This window comes from Aspergillus piperis (assembly GCF_003184755.1).
Source record: "Aspergillus piperis CBS 112811 unplaced genomic scaffold BO85scaffold_23, whole genome shotgun sequence".
Classification (NCBI taxonomy): domain Eukaryota; kingdom Fungi; phylum Ascomycota; class Eurotiomycetes; order Eurotiales; family Aspergillaceae; genus Aspergillus; species Aspergillus piperis.
Genome location: NW_020291613.1, coordinates 184678 through 200414, shown reverse-complemented (window position 1 = coordinate 200414; position 15737 = coordinate 184678). Strand labels below are relative to the sequence as shown.

The 15737-nt window shown below is 49.1% G+C and overlaps 8 protein-coding genes and 1 non-coding gene across 9 annotated transcripts; 4 read left to right on the top strand and 5 right to left on the bottom strand.

The window, feature by feature from the left end:
- The first annotated feature begins 225 nt into the window (after nucleotides 1-225).
- On the top strand, nucleotides 226-2763 carry BO85DRAFT_153788 (GMC family oxidoreductase). The gene is made up of 7 exons (XM_025654168.1): nucleotides 226-555; nucleotides 603-867; nucleotides 937-1090; nucleotides 1141-1511; nucleotides 1565-1873; nucleotides 1926-2415; nucleotides 2468-2763. The coding sequence occupies exons 1-7, from the start codon at nucleotides 495-497 to the stop codon at nucleotides 2498-2500; spliced, it is 1683 nt and encodes a 560-aa protein (XP_025511431.1). The 5' UTR covers nucleotides 226-494; the 3' UTR covers nucleotides 2501-2763.
- A 46-nt stretch (nucleotides 2764-2809) lies between these two features.
- On the bottom strand, nucleotides 2810-2890 carry BO85DRAFT_t249. The gene has a single exon. It is a non-coding gene; the product is annotated as a tRNA-Arg (tRNA).
- A 996-nt stretch (nucleotides 2891-3886) lies between these two features.
- Nucleotides 3887-4656, top strand: BO85DRAFT_471829 (alpha/beta hydrolase; the record flags this gene model as incomplete). The annotated part of the gene is made up of 2 exons (XM_025662510.1): nucleotides 3887-4264; nucleotides 4336-4656. The coding sequence occupies 2 exons, from the start codon at nucleotides 3887-3889 to the stop codon at nucleotides 4654-4656; spliced, it is 699 nt and encodes a 232-aa protein (XP_025511430.1).
- Nucleotides 4657-4816: 160 nt separating this feature from the next.
- BO85DRAFT_492022 (FKBP-type peptidyl-prolyl cis-trans isomerase) lies at nucleotides 4817-5523 on the bottom strand (the record flags this gene model as incomplete). Its single annotated transcript, XM_025663753.1, has 6 exons — nucleotides 4817-4874; nucleotides 4924-4965; nucleotides 5020-5040; nucleotides 5110-5170; nucleotides 5220-5287; nucleotides 5387-5523. The coding sequence occupies 6 exons, from the start codon at nucleotides 5521-5523 to the stop codon at nucleotides 4817-4819; spliced, it is 387 nt and encodes a 128-aa protein (XP_025511429.1).
- An 856-nt stretch (nucleotides 5524-6379) lies between these two features.
- BO85DRAFT_504240 (uncharacterized protein) lies at nucleotides 6380-8198 on the top strand (the record flags this gene model as incomplete). The annotated part of the gene is made up of 1 exon (XM_025664293.1): nucleotides 6380-8198. One exon carries the CDS (start codon nucleotides 6380-6382, stop codon nucleotides 7937-7939), a length of 1560 nt encoding a protein of 519 aa, XP_025511428.1. The 3' UTR covers nucleotides 7940-8198.
- A 49-nt stretch (nucleotides 8199-8247) lies between these two features.
- Nucleotides 8248-9791, bottom strand: BO85DRAFT_453026 (alpha/beta hydrolase). Its single transcript, XM_025660974.1, has 2 exons — nucleotides 9383-9791; nucleotides 8248-9320 (listed from the first exon to the last, which is right to left on the bottom strand). Exons 1-2 carry the CDS (start codon nucleotides 9417-9419, stop codon nucleotides 8608-8610), a joined length of 750 nt encoding a protein of 249 aa, XP_025511427.1. The 5' UTR covers nucleotides 9420-9791; the 3' UTR covers nucleotides 8248-8607.
- A 1181-nt stretch (nucleotides 9792-10972) lies between these two features.
- BO85DRAFT_153728 (Zn(II)2Cys6 transcription factor domain-containing protein) lies at nucleotides 10973-13167 on the bottom strand. The gene has a single exon (XM_025654167.1). The coding sequence runs from the start codon at nucleotides 13087-13089 to the stop codon at nucleotides 11377-11379; it is 1713 nt and encodes a 570-aa protein (XP_025511426.1). The 5' UTR covers nucleotides 13090-13167; the 3' UTR covers nucleotides 10973-11376.
- A 103-nt stretch (nucleotides 13168-13270) lies between these two features.
- Nucleotides 13271-14152, bottom strand: BO85DRAFT_153726 (FMN-binding negative transcriptional regulator). Its single transcript, XM_025654166.1, has one exon. It carries the CDS (start codon nucleotides 14122-14124, stop codon nucleotides 13336-13338), a length of 789 nt encoding a protein of 262 aa, XP_025511425.1. The 5' UTR covers nucleotides 14125-14152; the 3' UTR covers nucleotides 13271-13335.
- Nucleotides 14153-14598: 446 nt separating this feature from the next.
- Nucleotides 14599-15586, top strand: BO85DRAFT_471824 (type 1 glutamine amidotransferase; the record flags this gene model as incomplete). The annotated part of the gene is made up of 3 exons (XM_025662509.1): nucleotides 14599-15109; nucleotides 15171-15245; nucleotides 15302-15586. The coding sequence occupies exons 1-3, from the start codon at nucleotides 14741-14743 to the stop codon at nucleotides 15584-15586; spliced, it is 729 nt and encodes a 242-aa protein (XP_025511424.1). The 5' UTR covers nucleotides 14599-14740.
- Between the last annotated feature and the right edge of the window lie 151 nt (nucleotides 15587-15737).

Here is a 15737-nt window from a genome sequence, read left to right as displayed (position 1 = left end):
GATGAGACGATGTTGATGATTGACATGATGATGGAATAAAGACTTCTTTCTACTCACTGTGTTTCTTGTTCACTGATACTCGGGGAAACTTGATGCGGAGACGCCGTTTCCCCTCACGCATTTAGGTTTCGCGTCCAACTCTTTTCTGTGTCCAGACCAGCCTTCATGCGGTCATAGTGCACGCCTTAATGCCAAAGCCTGCTGAAGCTGGGTGTAACGATATGCTTATATTTTTCGTGTTCTTTCATTGGCCGTGTGATGCCTTTTGGATGGCAATTGACATACAAAGATTCCTTTACGAAGAGCTGACTCTCATCGTGTAACAGCCATCCACGTCTCTCTGGTCGGTTATTCCGCAAGCGGACGAGGTCTAAGTATCATCAATACCATCTTGCCCTTCAGGCCACCCGTAGCTGCAAGTATATCAATCACCTGTTGCAAGAGGCATATAATCTCCACCTTCTACTGTGTCTACAAGTCACCTCATACCTCACATGAACAACATGAAGGCAGAAGAAACTTTCGACTTCATCATAGTCGGGGCAGGTGTCGCAGGTAATCCCCCAATCACAATATCTCCCCCGCATACTGATAAGCAACAGGCTGCGTGGTAGCGAGTCGAATCTCACAAAGCCGTCCTGATCTGCGCATCCTGCTCATTGAGGCCGGCGTCGAGAACGATGATCGGACATCCGGCGCAATGGGCTTCGTGGCAGGATTCGGCTCGGATATCGAATGGCCCCATCGCTCGGTGCCGCAGGAGCGCGCTTTTGGAGGTGATACGGTGTGTCTAACCTCTGGCAAGCTTGTCGGGGGAGGGTCCGGGGTAAATTATCAGGTGTTTACGCGCGGGCCGGCTGTTGATTAGTGAGATTCCATACTATTGATGGTGATATGGTTACGAAAATTGTTGCTGATGTGACTCTGTTGGTGTAGTGACCAATGGGCAGATCTTGTTCGAGACCGGAGATGGTCGTGGAATGGTCTTTTGCCGTATTTCAAGAGGGTCGAGACGTGGTATCCTTCTGTGGAGATGAAGGAGAGGGGTTGTGTCACGATTGATTCTCATGGAGATCGTGGACCGATTAAGGTAGCTATCGCACCCGCCCACTGCATGAGGTACTTGTTGATATTGTATAGGTCAGCCATGCGACAAATAGTGGCAAGCCACGCAATTACCCGTTGCGGGAGAAGAGCCGTAGGTTTCACGAATTGCTCGGTCGCAAACAGGTGGATGATATGAATAGTGGACAGCAACTGGGGTACTCGGAGGCTTTCAGTTCCACCTATGCGGGATTGAGAAGCTTTGCGAGTAGCTACCCTTTGGGAGTTAACGTCACCGTCTGGACGAATTCAACTGTGGAAAGGCTCATCATGACTGGGAGGACTGCGGAAGGCGCCGTTATTGCGCGATCAGTAGGAGATAAGATTGAGCGTGTGCATGTCAGGGCTCGGAAAGAGGTGATCCTCTCAGCAGGGGCATATGGATCACCCAAAATCCTTCTTCTTAGGTGGGTTAGAACTTACTGCTTCTGGGAGTAGTAAAACCTAATAACAGTGACAGCGGCATCGGCCCAGCAGAAGAGTTGCAGCGACATAACATCACTCCAGTCGTAGACCTCCCCGTGGGGAAAAATTATGCTGACCATCCTCACATATTCACCTACTGGACGATTGACCAGCACAGTGCTACCCTAGGTGACGGGGAGATGGAAACCGATCAAGTCCATTGGCTAGCAGGCTTGCCATACGACTGGATGTCTTTTGCACCTGCTGATGCAAAGACACAAGAGCTGGCCAAACAAATTCTGAGCTCAGCCGAGCGCAGTCGGTATTTGGCTGAGGGGAAGATGCAACTCGAAAACTTTATCGTGTACGCGATTCCTCAAAACGCGCCGATGAGAAAGCACTGCTAATCAAATCAGTTACACCGCCGTCGACACGTCCGCTCGCAAGAAACCCCTCGAATGCTGGCCCGGGAAGCGCGTCATCAGCCTCATGCACGTTCTTGTCGACTCAGTATCACGGGGTACTCTCACGCTGCGATCATCTGACCCTGCTGACGCCCCCGTGCTGGACCCCAGACTCCTTGCATCCCCGATTGACCGATCGGCGATGTACGAGAATGTGCGGGAGACTGCGCGTGCCATACAGGCCGTCGAGGGTCTCAATGCTGTCGAGTTTGGCGTCGACGATTCCCTCCGTGATAATTGGTCCGATGAGGCGATCGATATCCGGGCGAACCGGAGTGGTGGTAGTTGCTTTCACTACTCGGGGACTTGTGCGATGGGGGGAGTTGTCGACACTGAGTGTCGGGTGTATCAGGTTGAGCGATTGAGGGTTGTCGACTCTGGTGTAATCCCACTACCGTTGGCGGCGCATTATCAGGCGCCTACGTATGGTGTTGCTGAACAGGTAGGTATTGGAGCATGAGGGCATGGTGCTGTTGCTAATATGTGCATTGTAGGCTGCTGACATGATTCTTTCCTCGGTGGATTGACCAGCTGGATCTCTCACCATTATCAAGAACTAGCATTGAAAATAGAAGATACATGATGATTGGATAATGCGGTTATGTACGATGCTCGATGCAGGCCATTGTTCCCATAACGTGCCATAAAGTTGCGATGCCATGGCGGGTATGATGAGGGCGGAGCCGGAAGCCATGTCCACTTTGATGGAAACCTATGAATCAGATCCTACCGAAAGCGGGGGGAAGAAAATAGTTAGTAGTATAGCCAATAAAAAGAAATGATGCCGTCACTCACTCCTGGTAGGCGGGGGGGATGAATGCAAAAAGAAAAAAGAACGACCGAGACGTGACTCGAACACGCAACCACTGCCACATCCACTACCGGAAGGCAGCGCGCTACCATTGCGCCACCCGGCCGTACTTGATATTTGTCGGAAACACTTTCGCCTTATATCTGGAAAGTATACCTTGTTGCACAAGAGCTTTCTTTACGGACCGGCCAGGTCAACAGGCGGCGAATCTGGGTGTCAAACTTATATTTCTCATACGAGCTCGCTTATATGACCTGTATGAAGCATGTATAATGTGCTATCTAATTTTTTAGCCTTTATTCCCGCGGACGAATATGCTCACGGTTCCCCCATCTGGACCAGGCAAGATATATATTCTTTATCCAGTATAGCGTGCAACATATTTTGGATTGCAGACTGGCGATCCAACTGCAAGCTTCATCTTATCTGTCCTGTTGCCGACATTTAGCACTAATAAACTACCATGCAGTGTCACCTCATAGTGTACACAGTGCTATATATGCGATCGAATATACTCTCTTTGCCAAATATCACCACATACTGATCCAAAAACCCAGTGACACAGTAAGCCTAAACGTCAAGTCAATGGGTAAGATCCACTAATCTACCACGTAAGGCTGCTTCAAAAACAAAAAATATGATTATTGGACGGAAGAAAATAAGCGATCAGAAAGCTTAGCAATTAGCGCATCACTAATAAGCCAGTCTACCAAGGTTTCATTGGCCCATTTATCCGTCTAATCCCGACCTTGTCCATGCTTAGAAGAGGCTGGAATCGGAGTCGCTATCCATCCGCCTGACGTGAGATTTGGAGTGGATGTTCAGCTTTCCTTTGTCTGGGTGGAGCAACTAATACCCCATGTCTACGCACTACACGCCACTGCAGCCCACAGAACGTCATTGGCTCGCCGAGCCCCAGTAGGTACACATATAGTGAAACTTAGCAGTGTATGGTGTCCTCAGTGACAGCCTTGTACCCCTCCCTCATCTAGGCTACCATAATGCGCTAGCGATAAACCCATATAATTCACAGCCGCCCCTCCCTATCACCCACAGTCTGACCACCATAACCTCTCCAACCGTACGATTACCTTTTGGCCAAATGGCACCCACCATCCTCTTCGTCCCGGGTTTCTGGGAGGGGCCCAAAGTCTTCACTCCCGTATGCGATCTCCTGCAGGCCGATGGTTTCAAGACGGAAGTCTGCACTTTACCCAGCACGGGCACCACCTCGCCCGGAAACCCGGCTATGACCGAAGATATAGCCGCCGTGCGTGACCATCTGACGAGCATCGTGCACCGCGGAGAAGAGGTCATTCTCGTATTGCATTCGGCCGGTGGGTTTTTAGGCAGCGCTGCCATGAAAGGCCTGAGCAAGTCGGCTGTCGGACAAGGGGGAGTCGTTAAGATTGTCTTCTTGGCTGCGGCGGTTTTCCCGGAAGGTCATGAACACGAGGATTTGCCATTTGCTGTTGTTGAGGTTGGTTATCCCGCCTATTTATGTTCTCGTCCCCTATTGTGAAGATATCTGGTTGACGTGTGGTTTGACAGGGAGGTGCGATGTACTGCGTCAATCCTGAGGTGCTGCTTCTCAACGACATTACTGAGCCAGAGAAGACAAAGTGGCTGGCTATGCTTGCCCCCCAACCGGCTGATGATTGGAATGGCAGGGTGCCCTACGCTGGGTGGAGGGATGTGCCCAGCGTGTACCTTGTCTGTGAGGGTGATAATGCTCTTCCAGCGGACCTCCAAGAGCAACTAGCTAATCTGGCGGGGAGCCAGATCGAGCGGTGCAGTGCTGGCCACATGCCTCAGCTCAGTCAGCCATCGCGGGTGGCAGAGGTTATACGTGCAGCAGCAGCAATCATTTGATGGGAGCGAAAATTAGAACATGAGTGTGATCAAGAATAAGATACATCGAGCAAGATTGAGGTGATGAGGCACTGTATGTCTGAAGCGCAAAATGATGCGGAAAAGAAAGAAATGGTATATGATGTGAACATTAATGAGCAAGTTGGATAGTAGTGTACAGTTATTCAGAATCATCCGACTCAATCCCTCGGCCATTGATGGCGAGTAGCTGGACATCACTGCACGACTGTGAGTCAAGAAAAGCCTTGGTTTGGGGTAAGAACTTACAAAACGAGGGTCGAATTGCCTGGAATAAACGGAGGAGCTCCCCTGGCAAACAAATCAGCGCAAATTTCAAATGATGGCCCATAAAATAAAAATCACCTCTCGCCATATCCAAAGTGACTGTCATACATATGGAATGGTTAGTAGTGGACATGTTGAAAGGAGATAGCCATTGTGAATAAGACATACGGGCCGAATGTAAGATAGGCTCTTTCACCCAGACTCATCCCCAAAATGCCAACATCCCATCCTGAAACTGATCAGCCTAACATTCTGCAGGGGTTGCTGCACTGACGCACCTTTGATCACCTGGCCGACGCCGACCTTGAAAGTAAAAGGAAATCCCCGTTTAATACTGCTGTCGAATCTATAGTGAGACTAATATCAGTATGAAGAATAGCCTAGGCCATGCAAGTAATAATAAAACAAACGGCAAGCCGTGTGTCCCTGACTGTTAGGAACATACCGACGCCCTCGGTTCCTTGACCGTGCCGGGTCGTAAAGATAGCCGTGGTAATGCACTGTTACCATGTCACCCGGCTTGGGATAATCCACGCCATTGCCCGGGCGCAAAATGTCCTTGATGAAATCGATAAACCCCATATTTTTTGGTCAGGTAATCTGGTAAACTCCAGATGGATTGTGGGGAAACAATGGGGTTGTGAACGGGGCACGTCTCCCTGCTAGCAGGTCACATGACCAGTTGAGATTGTGCCGGAACGGAAAAAGTTGATTTGAGCCCTGCAGAAGAAGCTGGGTGGAAGGTATGTCTGCTTCACTGCGGTAGGATAGATAAACTCTGTGGAATGAAATCATACTAGATAGAATAACACAACAGAGCACCTGTTTCAGCTAAGTTTGATACTGATTTCCTTTGACTTTGACTACAAAATAGTAGTTGTAGCATATCAGTGCCTGAGGTATCCATACATTCACAGACAGCTGTGAATCCCCGGTACGGAGTACACTGGAGACAGTGAGTGTATTCACAGCTTCTCACTAGTTGCCCTGAAACGCGTCCCGTCTTTCACCGAGCCAATCATTCACACTACTCTAGCATAATGAGGGTTTTTTGCTATTGGATAAAAATATAACGAGGTTGCACAGCAACTCAATCAAAAGACGGCGCATCCTCCGCTAAATCTCGAGGAGGGAGTTAACCGTTGTTATCCCATTTCCCTGACTGGAATTCGCCACGGAATACAACGGCACTGTCAATTATCATGCATGAAATGTTATTGCCATTCATCGCATTGCGCCTAGAACCAATGGGCAGGGCTCAACGGGCTTGTCACTGTCATGCCGCTAGCGAAAGTCTCCCTTTTATATCCCGATTCCCTCTCCAGGGACCAAGATGTTTCCTTTCTCCTGCAGTATCGGTAGCAAGACACTATACTATCGCATCAAGACATTATCAGAGCAAGTGTTCACTGCAGCAAAGCAGCTCTGAGCAGACAATATGCCTGCCTCACGCCCCAAGCGACAGGACAGACCCAAGCACTCTGAGCTTGATACGAAACGACATGCAATACGCGCCGGCATGGAACGTGGAGAAAGCAACGTCGAAGAGACAAACGAATCAGAGAGGGAGACATGGGCCAAGGCAAATAGACATCTGCTGAATCAAGTGTCCGTTTTTAGCGAAGAAAGTTTGATTGATGAAGTTGATGAAGGCCGGGCTGGACGGTACTCATGTCCGCCACTTATGTCGGCAGATTCGGAGGCCTTTCTAAGCCCCGAAGAGACCACCGCCATGCCTCGTCCCGCCTTCTACAGACAAGTATTGAGTAGGCCTAGTCTTGTCATGCGGCCAATGTATCCATTGACGCCAGACGACAGCCCCGAGGACGAATTGAATCCTAAAGCACACAATGCTTCGAAACAACTCTACCAGTCTTTGGAACAATTTACCACCGGCACTACCAGCTCAAGTTCCGACCTTGCGAGCTCCACCAATTCCAACTCACAGGGGCACATCAAGAGGTGTGCACGGCACCAGAGACGTTCGACTCCGTACTCTCGGCCTAGCCGTGCCCCCCGACCGAGCCGTATTCATTCGCCGAATGCGTGGCTCGGTCGGATGCAGGCTTGCTTGAGCGAGGTTGACATGGAGGTTATCGATCAGCAAACGGACCTTGTTGGGCTCCGTAATTGCGACCTGAGCCATGTCATTGTCAGCCACCGAGAGTACCCCTTCAGGGAGATCAACTTTATCATGCTCGTATGGAAAGATGTTACGGGCCCACTAGACGTCGATTGGCCTGCTTTGCAGGTTCCCCTTAAGAATCGCTTGGCAGCATCGTATCACGAACAGAATGACCATGGAAGCCGAAGGGCCCTCTACGGTGGGATCGTAGTGGGCCAGTTGGCTCAATTTTATGTCTTCGTGGGAGAGGGGCCGGCGCAGTTGAATCTGTCCATTTTCGGGGACAACAAACTGACGCTCAACCTCGAGCACGACCAGCGACTCATTGACGGCCATCTGTCCTGGATAGATAATGAGTTTCCGCCCAAAGTATACAAGGAAATCGAGAACGATCCCAGCATACAGGCAGCTGCCTGTTGCATCGAGGACATTCTTGGGTCCGTTAGCTCGTCTTCAACCGTGTTCGACCCACTGCCCGAGTCTGAAATCGCGCCGATAACCGACTTATCCAGCACATCGGCACCATTGCCTCAGCCCGAGTTCGTGCCGGAAGAGCTGTCATCAACAACTTTCGATGCCGAGAACTCCTTCGAAGACTTCCTTAATGAAGTAACCTGGCAAGTCGAGGAACCCGAGAATGGTCAAGACGAGAAGGACCAAGGCGACAATGATGACGAAAGCGATGGAATTGAAGAAAGCAAGACAGATGAGGTAGCCGACATCATTGATGAGGACACCCTCATCAAAAAAGCCCTGAAGTACGTGGGTGAAGGAGCACTCGACACAGTAGTCGGGTCTGTATGTCTAACAGACGAACTGAACTTTGAAACCGACGACGAGCAGGGACGTTATATCAAGAACGAGCTCTGCTGAAGTGGTTGGAGGTTCTCATGGCCACCACTTGAACCAGGGCATAAGGCTTCGAAAAGTCCACGATATTGTACTGCAAAATTTCGAGAAAATTCGTTGAAGGTAGGTTGAAAATATGACTGTTGCTTACCCATCTAGAAAACCGGATGCCTTCGTAGTACGATTCAGCTAAGAAGACCTTTGGAGTGAGAGATAAGGTAAGAAGAGTACACTGTCAGCTGGGGCTTATGAAGAGTTGAAATAAGGTTGCTAGGTTGCGCACGAACCCATGCATTGACAGGCTGCTACGTAAGATTCATGGGTTATGTATGTTATAATGTGAATGACTGCTGGAGCTTCTGATTGATCATTGGTCCACAGAGCCAATTAAGTGAAAGAAGGCACACAGGACGATTGCTGAAGCATGCGGTCACTAGTTGGAGGCCACATGACACCAAGCCAGATCATTTTTGACCACAGTCCTCGTACATTAGCTCCTCTTGTGTGCCTGTCCATGTAGACCATGTGAAAGTGGCTTCCCTACTCGGTTTCAGAATTTCCTGGGTAGTGTTGAGAATTATTATGGTTAAATATTTCCGATGCATTCCATCCCTTCCCATTGAAGTGCTGGCTATACAGGTGCTTCGCCGCTCAAATAGTATATAGCAGTTTGTAATCCCATAAGAGCCAAATTAGGCTGCGAGTTTCCCTTTGATGAACATGATCATCGCATCTGTATACAATTTGCTGATCGGCACAGAATGACCACCCGGGTGAATGAGCACTTTCTCTTCCTCAGCACCTGCGGTCGCATCAATCAGAGTGCGGCTTCTTTTGTAGTACACAACATCATCAAATTGTCCATTCATATGAAGCATTGGCCCTGAAATTTTGGGGGAATAGAAGGCTTTGTATCGAAGGTTCAATCCAGCGAAACCACAGCAGCTGATCGAGAACTTGATAGGCTCGACTCCATCAAATGACTTAGGGAAGGGAATACCTCCACTCTCGACTTCGGCTTTCTCGAAGGCACTCTTCCTGCCTGGTTCAAGCAGGCTCGTGATGAGCCCGGTTAGAAATCCTCCTTGGGAAAATCCAATCACCCCGGCAAAGGGACCCTGAGTGCGCATGATATTACCAAGCTTTTCCAGTGCATCGGGCAAGCCTGGAAATTCATCGTCATCGCTGACCTTGTAGAACCATCCATAACCTGGGTCGGTTCCCGGTATATAGCGTGCCCAGTCGGTTGGCTTAAGTCTCAAGGTGCCATCAGGGTACACAAGCTCTACACCATCCGGGTATTCCGGATGAAATCCAGGGGCAGGCGCTGCTGGAAAGGCTTCGATAAGGGCCTTCTCCAGGTCAAGTACTTCTTCGCGGAAAAACTCTCCAGACTCAGTATAACCTGTCGAGAGTATTTAAGGTCAGTGGTGATAATGGCATCCGTGCTTAGAGTCAGGATAGTACCATGGATCATAAGAATCTTGAGCTTGGAGGTCGTCATTCTTGTCATCGTAGCGAATGATTTGAGGAGCTTTAGATTCAATTGAAGTTGTATGAAATGGTATTATTTTTCTCTGAGGGTTTATGTTGATGAGGTGATTGACATCGTGGTATTCGGCTTCTTATACATGACTAGATGCGGGGTACTTGCATGTTAGGTGCACACACGTCAACTGACTTCTTGGAAATTGCCCAATGGCGCTGACTAGATTGATATGTGCCATAGCGACATATAATGTGCTCCTGTAATCAAATCCATACCAAAGCGGTTACAACGTGCAATAGATCAGTAGGTGCACTATATCTGTATCTTTTTTGTCTTGAAGACGGTTAATAATAATCAGTACTTTCCATACTCTACCAAGAACCTTTCGAACTTGATCAGATTCCCAATGAACGGAAGCGGTCATTGTAGCCAAGTTCAAATATAAGGCTGTCTAGAACTGACATTTCGTGTTAGTAGTCGCATGTATTACGATCCGCTATGGTCAGGGTAAAGGATTGGGCGCTTATCTTAGATGAGGCAATACGTAGTCCACCTGGCAGATAACTAAGCGGCTTGCAGGGCTATGAACTAATTAGTGCTATATCGCTCCGAAATTGGGTTGCTGCAGCTTAGCGACAGCATGCAACTTATGGATAAGAAGCGTGAGAACCGCTTTGATGTGACTGATAAAAGCACAACTGTGTCCATACTTTGAGTGAGCAAATCCAAGCGTGGTCAAACATTGTACACAACCTGAGGAGCATAGGAAGATGGATGCTTTCTTTTCCCCAAATCAATCGATCCTTTAGGAGACGGTGCAATCAATACTCCTTATCAATTGTCGTTTATCGAAAGCTAGAACTATTGCATTCTATCCAATCACTTGATGCGTACTGATAACGCTCTCCCGCAAAACACGACCCACATCGATAGACCAAGTCGGACTTCAGCCCTATCTTGCTCTGGCCTCTCCATGTGGATCACCCTATGTACTGCTCCTTTGGAACTCGCTCGCAAACGCAAGAGACATGGTAAATTGAATAAGATCAAGGCCTTTCTAACATTTAACCACCTGCACTCCCTTATGTCGCAAATGATTGAATGCAATTGATTAGAGATCGCATAGTAATGACCAATAGAGATCATGTTGTCGCTTCGAGTCATGTGTACAGGTGTAGCAAATTGTCTGGCATTTTGCAAATGAAATTATGAATTTGCGTCAAATGAACAGAGGGCATTGCACGAGAATAGCTCGTTACTTCCATTTATTTCCTCCCTTGTGGGAGAACCCGAGCATCGGGTCCCCATCCAATCCATACAACACATGAGGCACATGCTCGACCCATGCCATACAGACCGCGGGCGGGCGAGCTGAATTTCCCGTGTCCAAGAACAATCAACCGACCTGGCCGTATTTCGATTTTGTCCCGAATTGTTCCTCCAATTGTTCCTCCGGTTTGGCGACGCAGATCTCTGTGACCAGAAGCAAGTCTGTTTCGGACAACGCCGGCGGAGGATTATTAGGGGTTCAAAGTGTGGAAAGCTCGGAAAATTCCGTATTGTAAATATCCAGCACTGTCCGGGTGAGTTAGAAACCCGTTTCGAATAGTGACCCTAGCCGGTCATTGAGTGGTGGGATTAATGCGGCGGGATGGATGTATGATAATGCCTCCTCACGGCCCAAGCCGGCTCAAGGCGGCTGTCGTTTTACATTGGCCCTGTTGTAATTTCTTCTGGAGGGAGTTCGAAAAGCCAGTTTGCGGGCGATCTCCTTGTGGCCTGCATATTGGTTGTACAAGGATCTACCCGAAAGCGTCGATTCTCTTCTGAGGGAGCCGACAGGGCACTCTTCGGATGTGCTTCGCTTAACCACCTGACCGTCTGTCAGGGAGGATGCATACTCCAGTAATGGTGCGCACAACATGCGACTAAGTGTGCCCGGCCGGAAAGGGTTATTCCATTGTCGAGTGAATCAGAAATCCAGGGAGATGCAATCTTGGAAAAGACAATCGAGATTATGGTCTTTCCCATGGAAGAGAAGGCTTGTAATCGACTGGCTATTGTATCCAGTAAGCTTGGGTGTTCCACCCCCATCATCCACTGGCTGAGTGACAGCAAAAACATCCCGGCCGAGTGCCCTCTGTTGATTGATAACCTTGACCACATTTAAGGTCTGATAGATAGGAAACGCCCCCTCTTCGGTTGGTTGCAGATGGATGAGCGTCTGTAACCAGTCTTGGATCTCCAATCCGACTGATAGACTCTGGCATCGGAGAATACCCGCCAAGAGTAAGCCCGAGAACCCGATAGTGTAGCTATTTCTGGTAATGGACGTTTGCATATCGCTCCACTGTGCAATCCGGACTAATGTCTGAACCCAATATTCCTCTTCATTACACTCCCATTCGTGAAGGCCGGATTCGCGGTCATAAAGCAGTCGCAGAACACCCGTGCACTGCATGGCTCGTGCAACTACGTAGTATGCATAGTTCAGCGCGGCATCGTGGGACTGGAAGCGGATTGTAGTGCTGTCTGTGTCGTTGAGCTCGTAAATTGGCTGCTCGGATGGCGGAAGTTGCAACACCCACGCACCCAGCTTTGCCGCTTCTTGGTGCAATAGAGTAGTGCAATATGCATAGCATTCGTCGAAATCGGAACCACTAACGTCGTCTGACCGAGACTTCCGAAACTGCTGCAGTGCGGCACTGAAGTTCAATCGGTGTGATTCACACATGATGCTAAGGACTTTCACACGTCGCTCATGTAGTGTCTGGGGTACGTCTAACAGAGAGGCTGGTAAGGGTATCGATGGAAGATGCTGACAAACTTCTAATGAACTGAAATAGGCTCGAGCCCACCATACAACATAGCGGATTTGCATCCACGAAGCAAGCAGCGACTTGGTGGCTGCGTCTTTGACGTCTTCATGCCATTCAAGAAGATTCATAGTCCCCCGGACGTGAGTGTAAAAGCCCTGGAAATTGCCCATGGCTTGCTCCAGATGAGCGAACAGAACAAGAACAGTTAATATTGTGACTGAGTTCCGTTGGTAGTCTTGTGATTGCATGATGGCCAACTTCTGGATTGCGGACGAGTAGTATAGATGACTCCGTGTCTGGTGGATGAGACTAGGACTCATTGAACACATCGTGCCGGCCGAGGGTGTTCTGCGCTCAGCATGAAGGCGCCCGATATTGCACGAGGATAGGGCCAAAAGGGCGTCGTTGAGGATGGGATGGTCAGTGGCAAATGAAGTAGCAAAATGAAATATCGGGTGCAAGGCTGGTAAGCAAGATCCTTCCCAGTAGGTGGTATAGAAGACATCGCGGTCCGTCATTTGCAATGACTGGATAATGCTATGGCTTCCGATGGAGGGGACATCTTCTGCAGCTCGGACAGCCAATGTCTGGTCTTCAGTCGGTATTGGTCCTGTCTCTTCTGACGATACACTGGATGTTGTTGCGGATGCTAGTTGATTTGATGATGGTTTTGGGTCACCGACTGTCGCGATTTGAAATTTGAAAGCTGGTCTAGCATATTCGCAGATCTTTCCAAGTCGTGCGCAGGTCCCGCATGTGGGCTTTCGCTCATCACACTTGGTTCTGCGGCTGCGGCAACTCCGACAGCCATTGCGGGAGCGGATGATGTTTGTCTTTTTGGGTCTGGGTGGCGCAGGCTTGTACATGTGATAGAATTAGGATGAGGGAGACGTATTAACTTCCACTTATTCAACCTCTGATGTCAGTAGTAGCAGAAACCCATCCAGTCTGTCGGATGGGAGCCGAATGAATGGTGGGGGTTGAGTCACTATTAATGTGATGCACGTGATTGTGTAACCAGTTAAATGTTCACACGCTAAACCGAATCAAGAAATACTTTATCGCCGATCTATTCGGGGCAGAGTAGATAGTATATATTCTTTTATGCTATTCTATTCTATCGACGAAGACTTTAGTGCCTTCTTCTTATCAATCAACTCTCCCCGTTCCTGAACCAAAGCTGAAATAGCCTTCCCAGTCTCTCCTCCCATAGCCGCGAAACCCTTAACCACGCCGTCCCGGTCGCCGGGCCTCATCTCCTGACTCATCTTGTACTTGCCCTCGATCTTGGTTATCTCGATCTTGATTCCTACCACATTCCTCTGCATCACTTCAATGTATCGATCGGGAGCGTCGGCAACCTTCCACGGCTGCGGTCGGTCCCCTCCGGTGAATCCCATGATTCGTCGCTCGCATTGCTCTGACAGATCGTGCATTTGTTTCGATAGGAAGGCGCCCGCCTCTGGGGTCCTGGTATCATAAAACAGGGAGAGCTTCCCGTAGACTTGAACGGCAGAGTAGTTCCACGTCGGGACAACCTTGCCGGTGTCGGGCTTTGTCTCAGTGTAGAATTTGGGGGTCACATAGTGATCATGGCGTCCGTTGAATACCACCAAGACATCACGCTCGAGCGGAAGGATGCTCGGTGGTGCTCCGCTGGCAAGCTCGAGCATGGCTTTGGCTTGGGGATTCTGCTTGGCGATATGGGCACGTAGTTGCGGATTGGACGACGGGTTTTCTTCGGTCTTGGGGTGGTCTAGCACGAAGGGGACGTGGGTGCATTGGAGAAAGTCTTGGGCGGAGGAGTCAATGCCCGTAATGAGCATACCCAGAGGGTTCTCCTTGATGAATTGGAGGAGCACCTCCTCATCAGATTCGGCATGTGTACTGGCAAAGAACATGGTTTGATGGACTGGAGGAAGAGTATACTGTGTTGATTGTTGGAAGACTCAAGGCAGAGTATTGGGGAGGAATAGATCAACTTTATACTAATGTGATGCCTACGTAGATTGATGTGCCACTGGCAATTCTGGAGCAATCAGGATTCTCGCCTTATCTGTCTCAAGCATAATAATACAAAGGATTTGATTTGACCAGCGATTTTGACTATAGTGCTATGCCTCTTTCCATGTCAAATCTCCGCTCGGCGTCGTTTTCGCGCACCCGATCGGGTAATTTATGGGTCCAGATCCACTTTCGGCCAGAGATTCGATCGCTCTCAGTAACCCAGTTGGGGTAACAGTTGCCTCCGCCCCTGTCAGTCATGGCTCGGTATTTCGTGGTGGCCTCTTAATCAGCTCTGCGAAGGAGATCTTACTATAACAGGTGTGCGGGTGCAATGTACTGTCTCTCTGGAAAGAAAAGACTCTGTTTTTCGGGCACGGCGTAAACGACAGCCAGTAAATCATAGAAAGTATAAGTATCCGCCAGTTTTCGCTAGCATAGACGAGGACTAGCATCCTGGAAAGCGTATATTGTCCATTTAGTCTAGCAGGAACTATCAGCGCATCCAGCACAATGGCCAACCAACCGCCACTACGCATCGCAGTTCTCATCAACACACCTCCTGGCAATGAGTTCTCGAACGATGTCCGCGGGTCTTATCAAGATGCCTTTGATGTTATTGCACCGAACGCCAAGGTCGATATGTACGATCCCGTGTTTGAAGGAAATTTCCCTAATCCTCAAGAGTATGACTCGATCGTCTTGAGTGGAGGGAAAGCCGATGCCTCATCCTCGGAGCCCTGGGTCCTTGGTGTTTTGGACTTTCTCCGTAGGACTGCGCGGGAGTCACCAAAGACTAAGATCCTGGGTATCTGCTGGGGCCATCAAGCTATATCAAGAGCATTTGGGGGAGAAGTACAAGCAGTGCCTACGGGACCCATTGTATGTGTCGCAGCCCGCCCAGCTCATCATCACCCACAAACTGACTTATCTTCTATGATAGGCCGGCCTTGAAGATGTGAAGTTGACCGAAGCTGGAATGAAGTTTTTCTCTACCCGATCAGGTGTTAAGACCTACGTGCGTTGTTTGATGGCTGCCCTTTGATTGTTCGCCCTGCTGATGACTCTCCCCAGAGGTTACCGGAGTTTCATGTACGAGAGGTGGCCCGACCTGGAGTAGGCTTTGTTCACCTGGCGGAAAATCATGAAATGTTTGTTAATCAAGAAAATACTGTGTTGTCGTTTCAGGCGCATCCAGAAGTCCAGAATGAACTGGCCAAGAAGATGTTGTTGGAGGAGGATGATGTGTACAATGGCAATCTTTCAAACTGGGAACTACAGGATCAATTGGCAAAGCTGGAACGGCCAACAGATGGCTCTGAAGTGCTGAGACGGGTTATAGAGTGGGTTAGGGAGTAGATTGACCCTATTTGCAATATTAAGCATGGGTTATACTAGCATGATAGAGGGGTTCTTGATCTTAACAAACTGTCATCCTTTGCTCGTGTACATTCGCGATGTGACACTGGTAAATCAGATACTTAATCTACATAGTCATTTTGCCTGGAAC